The sequence below is a fragment of the Eumetopias jubatus genome, unplaced genomic scaffold (assembly GCF_037043125.1).
Source record: "Eumetopias jubatus isolate StellerSeaLion01/CBP00866 unplaced genomic scaffold, mEumJub1_p1.0 scaffold_7, whole genome shotgun sequence".
Classification (NCBI taxonomy): Eukaryota; Metazoa; Chordata; class Mammalia; order Carnivora; family Otariidae; genus Eumetopias; species Eumetopias jubatus.
Genome location: NW_028274813.1, coordinates 84,909,669 through 84,928,245, shown reverse-complemented (window position 1 = coordinate 84,928,245; position 18,577 = coordinate 84,909,669). Strand labels below are relative to the sequence as shown.

Below are 18,577 nucleotides of genomic sequence, written 5' to 3'. Positions count from 1 at the left end.
TCTACCCACCTAGGGGCATTATTGAACCACCGTTCACAACCGCTAACATGTTTATATCCTAATCTGGTTAGAAAAGGGATCAATGATATGGATAGATCATTTAAAAATAGCTTTAATTTTGCTGGATCAGGGGGATATTCTTCATCCTCATTTCACTTGCACTGCTTTGCAAGTTCTCTTTGCTCCCCACTCCAAATTCTTCACATATTTTATGTATCACAAGACATTTAGAAATGTATAGTTTGGAAAAAAGTATTAAGGAACATTGGATAAAAGTAATTCTTATTCATTGAGCATATACTTATTGAATAATCTCTGTTTCCTTTATGCTATTTACCTTTTTTCCTCCTGGGTCTTATCTTTCAACTCTTAAATTATATACAAGGCTTTCTAGGAAGTTTTTGTCAGTTTAACTTGTTAATTGTGGTTCCCATATCTTAAAGGTGTGATGTGCCAGTTTACCAGTTTCTATATTTTATAACCCTGTTACATTTTTGTTTTAGGTGTTTTATGTAGTATTTAACTACATTGCTATCTTAATGAATTACACTGTTTGTTTTTTTTCTTTTTCAGTTGTTCTTCCTAACCTAAAATCAGAAGATACACCTTGCCTCCTATCTATAGATCTCTTTCATGTTTTGGTAAGTGTTCAACAAAAGTTCTTAAGTCTCTCAAGTTTATAATTTCATGTATTTTCCCATTCAAATTCATGTTCTTTGTTCAAGATTATAAATTATTAGTGTTCAAACTATAAAATTTAGTCTCTTGTCCATTCTGTTTACAAATAGATACAGATTTGACTGAGACTGTCACAATCACTTTAAAGGGTGCTTGGGTGGCTCAGTCAGTTAAGCATCAGCCGTCAGCTCAGGTCATGATCCCAGGGTCCTGGGATCTAGTCCCGCATTGGGCTGCCTATTCAGCAGGGAACCTACTTTTCCCTCTCCTGTTCCCCCTGCTTGTGCTCTCTCTCTATCTCTCTCTCTCTCACAAAAATAAGTAAATAAAAAATCTTTTTAAAAAAATCACTTTAAAAATGAAAGCACATTTACTCCTTATTTTGTGACAGGTATCATCCTAGTTGATTATATTTAGCTGGTATCTGTCCAAGCAGACTTTTTCTTTACTTTTCTTTTTTTTTTTTAATTACATATAATGTATTATTTGTTTCAGGGGTACAGGTCTGATTCATCAGTCTTACACAATTCACGGCACTCACCATAGTACATATCCTTCCAAATGTCCATCACCCAGCCACCCCAGCCCTCTCACCCCCACTCCACTCCAGCAACCCTCAGTTTGTTTCCTGAGATTAAGAATCTCTTATGGTTTGTCTCCCCCTTTGGTTTCATCTTGTTTCATTTTTCCTTCCCTTACCCTATGATCCTCTGTCTTATTTCTCAAATTCTTCATATCAGTGAGATCATATGATAATTATCTTTCTCTGATTGATTTATTTTGCTTAGTATAATACCCTCTAGTTCCAGCCATGTTGTTCCAAATGGCAAGATTTCTTTTTTTTTGAGAGCTGCATAATATTCCATTGTATATATATATACAACATCTGTATCCATTCATCTGTTGATGGACATCTAGGCTCTTTCCATAGTTTGGCTATTGTGGACATTGCTCCTACAAACATTGGGGTACAGGTGCCTGTTCGGATCACTACATTTGTATCTTTGGGGTAAATACCCAGTAGTGCAATTGCTGGGTCAGAGTGTAGCTCTGTTTTCAACTGTTTGAGGAACCTCCATCCTGTTTTCCGAAGTGGCTGCACCAGCTTGCATTCCCACCAACAGTGTAGGAGGGTTCCCCTTTCTCCGCATCCTCGCCAACATCTTTCATTTCCTGACCTGTTAATTTTAGCCATTCTGACTGGTGTGAGGTGGTATCTCGTTGAGGTTTTGATTTGGATTTCCCTGATGCCAAGTGATGTTGAGCACTTTTTCATGTGTCTGTTGGCCATTTGGATGTCTTCTTTGCAGAAATGTCTGTTCATGTTTTCTGCCCATTTCTTTTTTTATATATTTTTATTGTTATGTTAATCACCATATATTACATCATTAGTTTTTGATGCAGTGTTCCATGATTCATTGTTTGTTCATAACACCCAGTGCTCCATGCAGAACGTGCCCTCCTCAATACCCATCACCAGGCTAACCCATCCCCCTACCCTCCTCCCCTCTAGAACCCTCAGTTTGTTTTTCAGAGTCCATCATCTCTCATGGTTCATGGTTCGTCTCCCCCTCTGACTTACTCCCCTTCATTCTTCCTCTCCTGTTATCTTCTTCTTTTTCTTTTTTCTTAAAATATGTTGCGTTATTTGTTTCAGAAGTACAGATCTGTGATTCAACAGTCTTGCACAATTCACAGCGCTCACCGTAGCACATACCCTCCCCAATGTCTTTCACCCAACCACCCCATCCCTCCCACCCCCAACCACTCCAGTAACACTCAGTTTGTTTCCTGAGATTAAGAATTCCTCATATCAGTGAGGTCATATGATACATGTCTTTCTCTGATTGACTTATTTCACTCAGCATAACACCCTCCAGTTCCATCCACGTCGTTGCAAATGGCAAGATCTCATTCCTTTTGATGGCTGCATAATATTCCATTGTGTATATATACCACATCTTCTTTATCCATTCATCTGTCGATGGACATCTTGGCTCTTTCCAGTTTTTTTCTGCCCATTTCTTAATTGGATTATTTGTTCTTTGAGTTTGATTAAGTTCTTTATAGATTTTGGATACTAGCCCTTTATCTGATATGTCATTTGCAAATATCTTCTCCCGTTCTGTTGGTTGTCTTTTGGTTTTGTTGACTGTTTCCTTTGCTGTGCAGAAGCTTTTTATCTTCGTGAAGTCCCAATAGTTCATTTTTGCCCTTGTTTCCCTTACCTTTGGCGATGTTTCTAGGAAGAAGTTGCTGCGGCTGAGAGGTCGAAGAGGTTGCTGCCTGTATTCTCCTCAAGGATTTTGATGGATTCCTGTCTCACATTTAGGTCTTTCATCCATTTTGAGTCTATTTTTGTGTGTGGTGTAAGGAAATGGTCGAGTTTCATTCTTCTGCATGTGGCTGTCCAATTTTCCCAACACCATTTTTTGAAGAGACTGTCTTTTATCCATTGGACATTCTTTCCTTCTTTGTGAAAGATTAGTTGACCATAGAGTTGAGGGTCCATTTCTGGGCTCTCTATTCTGTTCCATTGACCTATGTGTCTGTTTTTGTGCCATACCATACTGTCTTGATGGTTACAGCTTTGTAATAGAGCTAGACGTCCAGAATTGTGATGCCACCAGCTTTGCTTTCCTTTTTCAACATTCCTCTGGCTATTCGGGGTCTTTTCTGGTTCCATACAAATCTTAGGATTATTTGTTCCATTTCTTTGAAAAAAGTGGATGGTATTTTGATAGGGATTGCATTGAATGTGTAGACTGCTCTAGGTAGCATAGACCTTTTCACAATATTTGTTCTATCAATCTATGACCATGGAACGTTTTTCCATTTCTTGGTGTCTTCCTCAATTTCTTTCATGAGTATTCTATAGTTTTCTGAGTATAGATCCTTTGCCTCTTTGGTTAGATTTATTCCTAGGTATCTTATGGTTTTGGGTGCAGTTGTAAATGGGATCTACTCCTTAATTTCTTTCTTCTGTCTTGTTGGTGTATAGAAATGCAACTGATTTCTGTGCATTGATTTTATATCCTGCCACTTTACTGAATTCCTGTATGAGTTCTAGCAGTTTTGGGGTGGAGTCTTTCGGGTTTTCCACATAAAGTATCATATCATCTGCAAAGAGTGAGAGTTTGATTTCTTTGCTGATTCGGATGCCTTTTATTTCTTTTTGTTGTCTGATTGCTGTGACTAGGACTTCTAGTACTATGTTGAATAGCAGTGGTGTCCCTGCCGTGTTCCTGACCTTAGGGGAAAGCTTTCAGTTTTTCCCCATTGAGAATGATATTCGCTGTGGGTTTTTCATAGATGGCTTTTATGATATTGAGGTATGTACCCTCTATCCCTATACTCTGAAGAGTTTTGATCAGGAAAGGTTGCTGTACTTTGTCAAATGCTTTTTCTGCATCTATGAGAGGATCATATGGTTCTTGTTCTTTCTTTTATTAATGTATTGTATCACATTGATTGATTTGCTGATGTTGAACCAACCTTGCAGCCGAGGAATAAATCCCACTTGGTCGTGGTGAATAATCCTTTTAATGGACTGTTGTATCCTATTGGCTAGTATTTTGGTGAGAATTTTTGCATCCATGTTGATGAGGTCTTTGTCTGGTTTTGGTATCAAGGTAGTGCTGGCCTCAAAATGAGTTTGGAAGTTTTCCTTCCATTTCTATTCTTTGAAACAGCTTCAGAAGAATAGGTATTAATTCTTCTTTAAATGTTTGGTAGAATTCCCCTGGGAAGCCATCTGGCCCTGGGCTCTTGTTTGTTGGGAGATTTTTGATTACTACTTCAATTTCCTTAGTGGTTATGGGTCTGTTCAGGTTTTTCTATTTCTTCCTGGTTCAGTTTTGGTAGTTCATATGACTCTAGGAATGCAGCCATTTCTTCCAGATTATCTAATTTGCTGCCATATAGTTGCTCATAATATTTTCTTATAGTTGTTTGTATTTCTTTGGTGTTGGTTGTCATCTCTCCTCTTTCATTCATGATTTTATTTATCTGGGTCGTTTCTCTTTTCTTTTTGATAAGTCTGGCCAGGGGTTTATCAATCTTATTAATTCTTTCAAAGAACCAGCTCCTAGTTTCGTTGATCTGTTCTGCTTTTCTTTTGGTTTGTATTTCATTGATTTCTGCTCCTATCTTTATTATTTCTCTTCTCCTCTTGAGTTTAGGCTTTATTTGCTGTTCTTTCTCCAGCTCCTTTAGGTCTAGGGTTAGGTTGTGTATTTGAGACCTTTCTTATTTCTTGAGAAAGGCTTGTATTGCTGTATACGTTCCTCTTAGGACCACGTTTGCTGCATCCCAAAGATTTTGAACAGTTGTGTTTTCATTTTCATTTGTTTCCCTGAATTTTTTTAATTCTTCTTTAATTTCCTGGTTGACCCATTCATTCTTTAGTAGGATGCTCTTTAGCCTCCATGTATTTGAGTTCTTTCTGACTTTCCTCTTGTGATTGATTCCTAGTTTCAAAGCATTATGGTACATAAATATGCAGGGAATGATCCCAGTCTTTTGGTACTGGTTGAGACCTGATTTGTGACTTAGGATGTGATCTATTCTAGAGAATGTTCCATGGGCACTAGAGACGAATGTGTATTCCGTTGCTTTGGGATGGAATGTTCTGAATATATTGTGAAGTCCATCTGGTCCAGTGTGTCATTTAAAGCCTTTATTTCCTTGTTGATCTTTTGCTTAGATGATCTGTCCATTTGAGTGAGGGAGGTCTTGAAGTCCCCTACTATTGTTGTATTATTGTCGATGTGTTTCTTTGATTTTGTTATTAATTGGCTGCTCCCATGTTAGGGGCATAGATATTTAGAATTGTTAGATCTCGGGATGCCTGGGTGGCTCAATCAGTTAAGCATCTGCCTTCAGCTCGTGTCATGATCCCTGGGTCCTGGGATTGAGTCCCGCATCGGGCTCCTTGCTCAGCAAGGAGCCTGCTTCTCCCTCTGCCTGCCACTCCCTCTGCTTGTGCTCTGTCTCTCTCTCTCTGTCTCAAATAAAGATAAAAAACCTTTAAAAAGTAAAATAAATAAATAAATAAATAATGAAATTGTTAGATCTTCTAGTTGGATAGACCCTTTAAGTATGATGTAGTGTCCTTCCTCATCTCTTATTATAGTCTTTGGTTTAAAATCTAATTTGTCTGATATAAGGATTGCCACCCCAGCTTTCTTTTGATGTTCATTAGCATGGTAAATGTTTTTCCACCCCCTCACCTCAATCTGGAGGTGTCTTTGGGTCTAAAATGAGTCTCTTGCAGGCAGCATATCGTTGGGTCTTGTTTTTTTATCCAATCCAATACTCTGTGTCTTTTGATTGGGGCATTTAGCCATTTACATTCAGGGTAACTATTGAACGATATGAATTTAGTGCCTTTGTATTGCATGTAAGGAGACTGTTACTGTATATTGTCTATATTCCTTTCTGGTCTATGTTACTTTTAGGCTCTCTCTTTGCTTAGAGGACCCCTTTCAATATTTCTTGTAGGGCTGGTTTGGTGTTCACAAATTCTTTTAGTTTTTGTTTGTCCTGGAAGCTTTTTATCTCTCCTTCTATTTTCAATGACAGCCTAGCTGGATATAGTATTGTTGGCTGCATATTTTTCTCGTTTAGTGCTCTGAAGATATCATGCCAGTCCTTTCTGGCCTGCCAGGTCTCTGTGGATAGGTCTGCTGCCAATCTAATGTTTCTACCATTGTAGGTTACAGACCTCTTGTCCCAAGCTGCTTTCAGGATTTTCTCTTTGAGACTTGTGAGTTTTACTATTAGATATCAGGGTATTGACCTATTTTGAGGGTGGTTCTCTGAGCCTCCTGGATTTTGATGCCTGTTTTCTTCCTCAAATTAGGGAAGTTCTCTGCTGTAATTTGCTCCAATATACCTTCTGCCTCTCTCTCTCTTTCTTCTTCTTCTGGGATCCCAATTATTCTAATATTGTTTCGCTTTATGTTATCAGTTATCTCTTGAATTCTCCCCTCGTGATCCAGTAGTTGTTTATCTCTCTTTTTCTCAGCTTCTTTATTCTCCATCATTTGGTCTGCTATATCACTAATTCTCTCTTCTGCCTCATTTATCCTAGCAGTTAGTGCCCCTATTTTTGATTGTACCTCATTAACAGCCTTTTTGATTTTAACTTGGTTAGATTTTAGTTCTTTTATTTCTCCAGAAAGGGATTCTCTAGTATCTTTCATGCTTTTTTCAAGCCCAGCTAGTATCTTTATAATCGTCATTCTGAACCCTAGTTCTGACATCTTACTAATGTCCATATTGATTAGGTCCCTGGCAGTTGGTACTGCCTCTTGTTCTTTTTTTTGAGGTGAGTTTTTCCATCTTGTCACTTTGCCCAGAATAGATGAATGAGAGAACAAAATGCTAAAAGGTTAACAACAACCCCAGAAAAATATACACTAAACAAATCAGAAGAAACCCGAAACCGGGGGGTAAAGAAAGGGAAAAAAAAGAAAAGAAAAGAATATGATCAGGCTGGTGAATAGAACAGAGCCACACACTAGATTTGGGGTATATTTTGGTCTGTTAGAAGAAATTGTCTCCCAAAATTTTAAAGAAAGAAAAACTTATATATATACAAAAATAAGGGTAAGTACGATGAAGGGATGAAATATGATTGTAAAGATGAAAATTAAAAAAGATTTTAAAACAGGAATTGTTGCGGTGCCTGGGTGGCTCAGTCGTTAAGCGTCTGCCTTCGGCTCAGGTCATGAGATTGAGCCCCGCATCAGGCTCCCTCCTCTGCGGGAAGCCTGCTTCTCCTTCTCCCACTCCTCCTGCTTGTGTTCCCTCTCTCCCTGTGTTTCTCTCTGTCAAATAAATATATAAAATCTTTAAAAAAAAATTAACTTTGAAAGACTAAAGAATCATGGAGAAAAAAGCCGTGAATTCTATGTGCTTTATTCCCCTAGTGCTGGCGTTCTGCCATTCTCATTGATTGATAGGTAAACTTGGTCTTGGCTGGCTGTTCTTGCTGATCTTCTTGGGGAGGGGCCTGTTGCAGTGATTCTCAAATGTCTTTACCCGAGGCAGAATTGCACCGCCCTTGCCCAGGGCCAGGCTGAGTAATCTGCTCGGGTTTGCTCTCGTAGCTTTTGTTGCCTGAAAGCTTTCCTTACAGCTTTGGAGGATGAGAATGAAAATGATGGCCTCCCATTCTCCGCTCCGGAGGAGCCAAGAGCTTGGGCCTCACTCCTCAGTGTGCCCCCAGAGAAAAGCAGTCAATCATTTCTTTCTCCCTGGTCTCTGGCCGCACTCCGTGCGCTCACCCACCCGGTGACCGAGCGTTTCTATCTCTGGCACACGACCCCGTTTGGAGTGTCCAAACCCAGCAGAACCGTGCCACTCCTCCCCGGGGGAGGAAGGGGAGTCTCCCCAGATCTGCTGCTTGATGCGTCCCTGCTCAAAGAGCTGTGGCCCAACTGTGCCACGGATCACAGTTTATGGCAACCTGCAACTAAGAGCCCACTCCTCGGCTCCATCTTTACAGCCGGCTTCCCTGCTCTGATACCTGGGAACTCTGCCACACTCAGCGCCCGCCCCCCCCCCGTCTTCCTGTGACCCCAGGGGTCCTGAGACCACACTGCCCCAGCAACGGTTCCACCCCCCCACGCCCCCAACCCCACCCCAACCCTGCTTAGCCACCAGAGTGACGTCCCTCATCCTAGCGAACTTCTAAAAGTTCTGATTTTGTGCTCTGCTGCTCTATCACTTGCCAGTAGCCAGCTGATGGAGGCTCCCTCCCCCAGCGGTCTGTCTTCCCGTATATTGCCTTGGATTCGCCTCTATGCACATCCTACCTTCCAGAATGCGGTCGCTTTTCTGTTCATAGAATTGCTGCTATTCTTTTCTTCAATCCCCTGTTGAGTTTGTAGGTGTTCTGAATGGTTTGATAACAATCTCGCTAAATTCTTGGGACCAGACGAAATTTAGGTCTCCTACACCTCTGCCATCTTGCGCTTCCCCCTCCAAGCAGACTTTTTCTAAATAAATATTATGCTTTCTTCCTCCACTTTTTTCTTGTTTACATTATAAGCAGTAAATGACAGTGTGAGCTATCTTAAAATCATTGATTATTTGGTGTTGGGGACCAGGCCATTGGTACATCTAGCCTTCCCCCAAACACCTATGGATGGGTAGCAACTGTTTTGTGAGTTTTTTTTTTTTTTAAGATTTTTTATTTATTCATTAGAGAGAGAGACAAATGGAGCACAAGCAGGCGAGGCAGGGGGAGAGGGAGAAGCGGGCTCCCAGCTCAGTGGGAGGACCCTGGGATCATGACCTGAGCCAAAGGCAGACACTTAACCATCTGAGCCATCTAACCACCCCTGTTCTGTGAGTTTCTTGCAGAGGTTTTCTCTCCCTGCAGTGACTTCATTTCCTCAAAATGAATTCTCTAGAGAGATCATTGATGAGGTTAGGAGCATGGAGTTTGTGGATACGGGTTAGCCAGTATTCTTCACCCCTCATTGCCCAGGACTCTGCCCAGTGGTTGTCACTCCTGTCTTTTGGAATCTTTGGGCAAACTTTGAAAAGAATGCCAGTAACTGCTCCCTATACCCTGAGATTCTGATTTGATTGGACTGGCCTGTGAATCAGTGTTATTTTAAGAGCTCCCCAAGTTATTGTAATGTTGAATCTTCTGAGCCACAGACAGGATTGAAACCACTACCTAGAACAAGTTTCAGCAAAGGGATAACCTGTTTGGTAATGACTTTTGTTCTCCATTTATGGTACACTATATTCTAAGATATTCTGTTGAATAATTAGGAAAAATATGGTGGTTATAAAAACACACACACACACATAAACACACTGCAATATCTTATACATTTAGTTATAAGATTAGTTCATGCTGATCTTTGTTGTCACCCATGTTGATGTCCACTTTCTCTCGTAGGTCGGTGCTGTGTTAGCATTCCCATCCTTGTATTGGGATGACACTGTTGATCTGCAGCCTTCGTCAATTAGTTCTTCCTATAACCACCTTTATCTCTTCCATTTGATCACTATGGCACACATGCTTCAGATCCTTCTTACCATAGACACAGGTAAAGTTCCCATCACTTGTTAACTGTAAATAATATTTACCCATGGTTTATTGGCAAAATTAATTATGCTTGTGATTAATCATATATATATATGCATATATATTTCTAAGTTGTATGTTATATCTCTTGTTGAATAATCATTTGTTTTCTTTATAGATGCTATTTAAATAAAAAGTTAGAAGAGCTGTGAAAGGGATAATTAGCTAAACCACTTGATTCTCTAACTTGTGGCTGCTCTCCAAATATACAGGGAAACCATTTGGACCTGCTGTACCCTTTTTTAGATTTCCTAATTTCAGGGTTGGGGATTAGTGTCTCCAATATTTGCCCCTACCTAAATACTTTCAGTCTTTTGATAAGCCTGTTTATGAACCATTCTTGATTCCTCCAGCTAGAACGATAATTCTTTGTTTTATAGCATTTGTTGCATAATATCTTGTTTTATAGTTCTATGTTGTTCTGCTTCTTTCCCTGGTTCTCCTTTCTCTCCACTCCTTCCCCCCTTCAAGTTTCTTGAATAGGGAACATTCACATTTTAAAATCTTTTCTCATAAAGTTAAAGTATCTGGCAACTTTTGTTATACCAAATAAGTATTCATTAAATGTTTTTTGAACAAATGTTCACTTAGAGATACCTGAATAATATAACATCATGGAATTATGATGTAGTTATTCTCTTAGACTCTGCTCTTAGTTGAAAGCAAAGTCTGCTTCCTAGGTATCAGTGATCAAGAAGGGCTCCTGAAAATTCAGGTAATTTAGAAAACAGATAATTAAAGTGACTTTAGAACAATGCCTAGCAAAACTAAATATTCATTTATTCTTTGACCTACCAACCCCACTTCTAAGAATCTATCCCAAAGCTATACTGGCAAAAATATGAAAGGATATATGCACATGATTATTCATTGTGGTATTATTTGGAATAACAAAAACCCTGGAGATTGGTTGAATATCCTTTGGTATATGCATATAATGGAATGTTCTGCAGCTATACAAAGAAATGAGCAAGATCTACTGAAGAAGTAATCTCTAGGAGATACTTATTAAGTGAAAAAAGTGGGGTACAGAACAGTAGTTGTAGTATAATACCTTTGTGTAAGGTATTTTATGTATATGTATGCATATATATGCTTACGTATATTCATATTTGCTTACATTTTTTATAAATGAAACAATAGAAGTATAAGCCAAAAACTGAAGAGTTGCCTCTAGGTAAGGTAGAGAGTCAGAGATTTGAGCAAGGACTCTGAATGTCTTTTTAACATAGGTTTGGTGGCTCAGTTGTTAAGCGTCTGCCTTTGGCTCAGGTCATGATCCAGGGTCCTGGGATTGAGCCCCACATCGGGCTCCCTGCTGCATGGGAAGCCTGCTTCTCCTCTCCCACTCCCCCTGCTTGTGTTCCCTCTCTTGCTGTCTCTCTCTGTCAAATAAATAAATAAAATCTTTAAAAAAAAAAGATTTTATTTATTTATTTGAGAGAGAGAGCACACGAGCATGGGAAGGGGCAGAGGGAGAGGGACAAGCAGGCTCCCCACTGAGCGGGGATCCCTACATAGGGCTCAATCCCAGGACCCCAGGATCATGACCTGAGCCAAAGGCAGACGCTTAACCGACCGAGCCACCCAGGCGTCCCTAAAACACGGTATTTCAACTGTACTTCCCTAATAGGATCTATTCTGACAATAAAAGAACTAACAAAAAAAAATCATTAAACTGAATTCATATTAGTGGTACAAATGGTATTAGGTACTAGTATTATTTTGAAATTAATTTAGGTAATTTTTAGGATAAACCAAGTAAGTGCTTGTGTTAATGTCACTTGGGACCCAAGATTTTCGGTGTAGGAAGGAGGAGACATAAGAATAAATTCAGAACTGTGCATTCTGAAGTGTGCTTCAAGTAAAAGATGTTCTTATTGAAAAAAAATTAACTGAGGGTACTCATTTAAAATAAAGCATATCAAGGACACCTGGCTGGCTCAATTGTAAGAGCATGCAACTCTTGGTCATGAGTTCCAGCCCCACGTTGGGTGTAGAGATTACTTAAATAAAACTTAAAAAATAAAATAAAATAAAGGGGTACCTGGTGGCTCAGTTGGTTAAGCATCTGCCTTCAGCTCAGGTCATGATCCCAGGGTCCTGGGATTGAGCCCTGCATCAGGCTCCCTGTTCAGCAGGGAGTCTGCTTCTTCCTCTGACCCTCCCCCTGTTAGTGCTCTCTCTCTCTCAAATAAATAAAATCTTTTAAAAAATAATTAAAGAAAGCATATCAGAGGGGAGGTGAGTGGGGGAATGGGTGAAACAGGTGAAGGTGTTTAGAAGTACACTTAAAAGGAGCAGTGAGTAATGATGTATAGAATGGCTGACTCACTGTATTGTACACCTGGAACTAATATAGCACTATGTTAACTATATTGGAATTAAAATGAAAAACCTTTTGTTGAGCGCTGTGAATTGTGCAAGACTGTTGAATCACAGATCTGTACATCTGAAACAAATAATGCAATATATGTTAAGGAAAAAAAAGAAGAAGATAGCAGGAGGGGAAGAATGAAGGGGAGTAAATCTGAGGGAGAGACGAACCATGAGAGACGATGGACTCTGTAAAACAAACTGAGGGTTCTAGAGGGGAGGGGGGTGGGGGGATGGGTTAGCCTGGTGATGGGTATTAAAGGGCATGTTCTGCGTGGAGCACTGGGTGTTATGCACAAACAGTGACTCATGGAACACTACATCAAAAACTAATGATGTAATGTATGGTGATTAATATAACAATAAAAAAAATTTAAAGAGAAAAAAAAACCTTTAAAAAAAGAATAAATTCAGAAAAGTTAAGTAAAAACCCAATAAGTTCCCAGCCAAAATTCTAGCAAGTTATTATGTCGATATCAACAAACTGATTCTAAAGTTTATATGAAAAGGAGAAAGATCCAGAATAGCCAACTCAGTACTGAAGCAGAAGAACAAAGTCAGAGGACTGACATTACCTGACTTCAAGACTTACTATAAAGCTTCTGGAATCAAGGCAGTGAAAAAACAGACCAATAGATTAGTGGACCAGAATAGAGAGCCAAAAAATCTATACATGGCAATACAGTTAACTGATCTTTGATGAAGGAGCAAAGACAAATGGAGCCAAGATAGTCTGATTTTCAACACACGTTGCTGTAACAGCTGGACACGAACACATAAGACAGAGACACAGATCTTACAACCTTTGTAAAAGTTAACTAAAAATGGGGCGCCTGGGTGGCACAGTCAGTTAAGCGTCTGCCTTCAGCTCAGGTCATGATCCCAGGGTCCTGGGATTGAGTCCCACATCAGGCTTCTTGCTTAGCAGGGAACCTGCTTCTCCCTCTGCCTGCCACTTCCCCTGCTTGTGTGCTCGCTCTCTATTTCTCTCTGATAAATAAATCTTTAAAAAAAAGTTAACTAAAAATGGTTCATTAAAAAGAAAAATGGTTGATAGGCCTAAATGTAAAACATAAAACTATATAAAACTATTTGAAGTTAGTGTAGGAGAAAACCTAGACGACCTTGAGGTGTGCAGTGACTTTTTAGATACAAAGCCAAAGATACAGTCCATTAAAGAAGTAATTGAAAAACTGGACTTCATTACAATTAAAAACTTCTGCTCTGCAAAAGACAATGTTGAGAGTAAAAAGACAAGCCGCAACCTAAGAGAAAATATTTGCAAAAGACACATCTGATTAACTGTTCTATAAAATATACAGTTAATAATTCAACAATAAGAAAATAACCTGATTAAAATTAAGTAAAAGACACCTCACCAGAGAAGATCTGCAGATGGCAAGTAAGCATATGAAAAGATTTTCAATATCATAAGTCATTAGGGAATTGCAAATTAAAACGAGATATCACTATGCACCTATTAGAATAGTTAAAATCCAAAACACTGACAACACTGAGTACTGGCGAGGATGTAGAGTAAAATGAATTCTCACTTTCATTGCTGAAAGGAAGGAATTCCATGCCATTTTGAGATACAGTTTGGCACTTTCTTACAAACCTAAACATACTCCTACTGTATGATGCAGCCAGCAGTCATGCTCCGTGTTATCTACCCAAATGAACTAAAAACCTATGTCCATACAGAAACCTACACACAGATGTTTGTAGCAGCTTTATTCATAATTTCCAAAATTTGGAAGCAACCACATGTTCTTCAGTGGGTGAATGAATAAACTGTGGTACATCCAGACAATGGAATATTCTTCAGCACAAAAAGAAACAAGCATTCAAACAATGAAGAGGCATGGAGGAAGCTTAAATATGTATTACTTCATGAAAGAAGCATATCTGAAAAGGTTGCATACTATATGATTCCAACTACAATTGACCCTTGAATAACACAGGTCTGAACTGAGAGGGTCTACTTATATTTTTTTTTTTCAATAAATGCAGTATAGTACTATACATGTATTTTGTGATTTTCTTAATAAATTTTCTTTTCTCTAGCTTATTTTATTGTAAGAATACAGTATATAACATACAAAATAGGGCGCCTAGGTGGCTTAGTTGGTTAAGCATCTGCCTTCGGCTCAGGTCATGATCCCAGGGTCCTGGGATCGAGCCCTGCATCAGGCTCCCTGCTCGGTGGGGAGGCTGCTTCTCCCTCTCCCTCTGCTTGCCACTTGTCTGCTTGTGCTCTCTCTCTCTCTGGCAAATAAATAAAATCTTTAAAAAAATAAATTAAAAAATAAGATATAAAATATATGACATGTAGCATTTATATATAAAATACATATATAAAATATGTTTTAATTGACTAGATATGTTATCAGTAAGGCTTCCAGTCAACAGTAGGCTGTGGTAAGGTTTTTAGAGCGTCAAAAGATATAGGTAGATTTTTGACTGTGCCAGGGGTCGGCACCCTTAGCCCCCAGTCTTGTTCAAGGGTCAGCTGTATATGACATTCTGGAAAAGGCGAAGCTTTGAAGATAGTAAAAATATCCATGATTGCCAGAAGTTAGGGGAGAGAGATGGGTGAATAGGCAGAGCACAGAGGATTTTTAGGGCAGTGAAACTACTCTGTATGATACTATAATAGTGGATACATGTTACTATGTATTTGTGAAAACCAGTAGAATGTACAGCACCAGGAATGAACCCTAATGGTAATTGTGGACTTTGGATGATAATGATGTATCAGTATACGGTTCATTGATTGTAATAAATGTACCACTCTGGTGCTAGATGTCTGTCGATAGTCGCAGATGATGATGGATTTGTGGGAACAGCAAGTATATGGGAACTCTGTGATTTCCACTGAGCTCTGTAATGAACCTAAAACTGCTTTAAAAAATAAAGTTTATTAAAAAAATAAAGTGTATTAATTTAAAAAACTCTTGTTACATGGGTGTTTGCATTTATCAAAACTCATCAAATGATACTTTTAATATTTGTGTATTTCATTGCATATAAAATTTACCTCAATCATGTACAAATATTGAACTCTTATATTTAAATTTGAAATGTCAATATGATAATATATTTTCCTCTTTTTAAAAAAGGGGTGCCTGGGTGGCTCAGTCAGTTAAGCATCTGCCTTTGGCTCAGGTCATGATCCCAGATCCTGGGAACCAGCCCCACTTCGGGCTCTCTGCTCAGCGGGGAGCCTGCTTCTCCCTTTTCCTCTGCTGCTCCCCTGCTTGTGCTCTGTGTCTGTCTCTCTCTCTCTGTCAAATAAATAAATAAAATGTTTTTAAAAAAATAAACTACCCATTTATATCCTTTAAAAAAAATTAAAAAAATAAATTTAAAATGTATGTATTTCCTAAAGAGACCCTAATTGGAAAGGAGAAAAACTAGCAATATCCAACCAAAGGAAGAGATGGGGTAATTTTAATTGTTGTCTTTCAGATGAATTAATGTGTATTTTTAAAAAGCATTTTTGAAGCAAGAGAGCACTGTTCAAATGGGCTGTAACCATCTGTCACATTGAACTACAAGGTTGGCATTTTTATCCCCATTTTAATATAATAAAACTGAAGTTCACAAAACTTAAGTGGCTTACCCAGGGTTTTAACTACTCTGTTGGGTGAGTTAGCAAAAATGAAGGGTTTAAGATGGTTTCCTTAAGGATAGATTAATGGAGGAAAATTACCTTACAAGGTTTTTTAAATTTTTATTTATTTATTTTTTTAAAGATTTTATTTATCTGACAAAGAGAGACACAGCAAGAAAGGGAACACAAGCAGGAGTAGTAGGAGAGGGAGAAGCAGACTTCCCGCTGAGCAGGGAGTCCGATGCGGGGCTTGATCCCAGGACCCTGGGACCATGACTTGAGCCGAAGGCAGACACTTAACAACTGAGCCACCCAGGCACCCACCCCACAAGGTTCTTTTTAATGTGTTTCATTGCTTGAGCATAAAGGCAGGACAGCAACCTACTTCCCTTTCTAGAGGCTGAATTTCTACCTGTTAGCTAAGACTCCTACGAACCCAGAGCAGATGACCACTAATTTGTTTACCTGGTCATATTAAAATGAGATAAATATTTATTTTTTTCCTTTAATTTTTTATTGTTATGTTAATCACCATACATTACATCATTCTTTTTAAATTTTTTATTGTTATGTTAATCACCATATATTACATCATTAGTTTTTGATGTAGTGTTCCATGATTCATTGTTTCTGCATAACACCCAGTGCTCTACACAGAACGTGCCCTCTTTAATACCAATCACCAGGCTAACCCATCACCCCACCCCCCTCCCCTCTAGAACCCTCAGTTTGTCTTTCAGAGTCCATTGTTTCTCATGGTTTGTCTCCCCCCCCGATTTACTCCCCTTCATTCTTCCCTTCCTGCTATCTTCTTCTTTTTTTTTTCTTAACATATATTGCATTGTTTCAGAGTTACAGATCTGTGATTCAAACCTTGCCCAGTTCACAGCACTCACCATAGCACATACCCTCCACAATGTCTATCACCCAGCCACCCCATCCCTCCCACACACCCCCCACTCCAGCGACCCTCAGTTTGTTTCCTGAGATTAAGAATTCCTCATATCAGTGAGGTCATATGATACATGTCTTTCTCTGATTGACTTATTTCACTCAGCATAACACCCTCCAGTTCCATCCATGTCGTTGCCAGTGGCAAGATCTCATTCCTTTTGATGGCTGCATAATATTCCATTGTGTATATATACCACATCTTCTTTATCCATTCATCTGTCCATGGACATCTTGGCTCTTTCCACAGTTTGGCTGTTGTGGACATCGCTGCTATAAACATCGGAGTGCATGTACGCCTTCAGATCCCTACATTTGTATCTTTGGGGTAAATACCCAGTAGTGCAATTGCTGGATTGTACGGTAGCTCTATTTTCAACTGTTTGAGGAACCTCCATACTGTTTTCCAGAGTGGTTGCACCAGCTTGCATTCCCACCAACAGTGTAGGAGGGTTCCCCTTTCTCCGCATCCCCGCCAACATCTGTCATTTCCTGACTTGTTAATTTTAGCCGTTCTAACGGGTGTGAGGTGGTATCTCATTGAGGTTTTGATTTGGATTTCCCTGATGCTGAGCGATGTTGAGCACTTTTTCATGTGTCTGTTGGCCGTTTGGATGTCTTCTTTGGAAAAATGTCTGTTCATGTCTTCTGCCCATTTGTTGATTGGATTATTTGTTCTTTGGGTGTTGAGTTTGATAAGTTCTTTATAGATTTTGGATACTAGCCCTTTATCTGATATGTCATTTGCAAATATTTTCTCCCATTCTGTCGGTTGTCTTTTGGTTTTGTGGACTATTTCTTTTGCTCTGCAAAAGCTTTTTATCTTGATGAAATCCCAATAGTTCATTTTTGCCCTTGCTTCCCTTGTCTTTGGCGATATTTCTAGGAAGAAGTTGCTGCGGCTGAGGTCGAAGAGGTTGCTACGTGTGTTCTCCTCAAGGATTTTGATGGACTCCTGTCTCACATTTAGGTCTTTCAACCATTTGGAGTCTATTTTTGTGTGTGGTGTAAGGAAATGATCCAGTTTCATTCTTCTGCATGTGGCTGTCCAATTTTCCCAACACCATTTGTTGAAGAGACTGTCTTTTTGCCATTGGACATTCTTTCCTGCTTTGTGGAAGATTAGTTGACCATAGAGTTGAGGGTCCATTTCTGGGCTCTCGATTCTGTTCCATTGATCTATGTGTCTGTTTTTGTGCCAGTACCATACTGTCTTGATGATGACAGCTTTGTAATAGAGCTGGAAGTCCAGAATTGGGATGCCGCCAGCTTTGCTTTCCTTTTTCAACATTCCTCTGGCTATTCGGGGTCTTTTCTGGTTCCATACAAATCTTAGGATTATTTGTTCCATTTCTTTGAAAAATGTGGATGGTATTTTGATGGGGATTGCATTGAATGTGTAGATTGCTCTAGGTAGCATTGACATCTTCACAATGTTTGTTCTTCCAATCCATGAGCATGGAACGTTTTCCCTTTTCTTTGTGTTTTCCTCAATTTCTTTCATGAGTATTTTATAGTTTTCTGAGTACAGATCCTTTGCCTCTTTGGTTAGATTTATTCCTAGGTATCTTGTGGTTTTGAGTGCAATTGTAGATGGGATCAACTCCTTAATTTCTCTCTCTTCTGTCTTGTTGTTAGTGTATAAGAATGCCACTGATTTCTGTGCATTGATTTTATATCCTGCCACTTTACTGAATTCCTGTATGAGTTCTAGCAGTTTTGGGGTGGAGTCTTTTGGGTTTTCCACATAAAGCATCATATCATCTGCAAAGACTGAGAGTTTGACTTCCTCTTTGCCGATTTGGATGCCTTTGATTTCTTTTTGTTGTCTGATTGCTGTGGCT

General features: G+C 39.2%; 1 protein-coding gene across 2 annotated transcripts in view; it reads left to right on the top strand.

The window, feature by feature from the left end:
- UBR1 (ubiquitin protein ligase E3 component n-recognin 1) overlaps positions 1-18,577 on the top strand; it is a 149,584-nt gene that overhangs the window by 109,972 nt on the left and 21,035 nt on the right. For both annotated transcript variants that reach the window (XM_028126716.2, XM_028126715.2), the window contains 2 exons: positions 574-641; positions 9,602-9,752. In XM_028126716.2, coding sequence (XP_027982517.1) covers positions 574-641; positions 9,602-9,752 — 219 coding nt within the window. The remainder of the gene's footprint in view (positions 1-573; positions 642-9,601; positions 9,753-18,577) is intronic.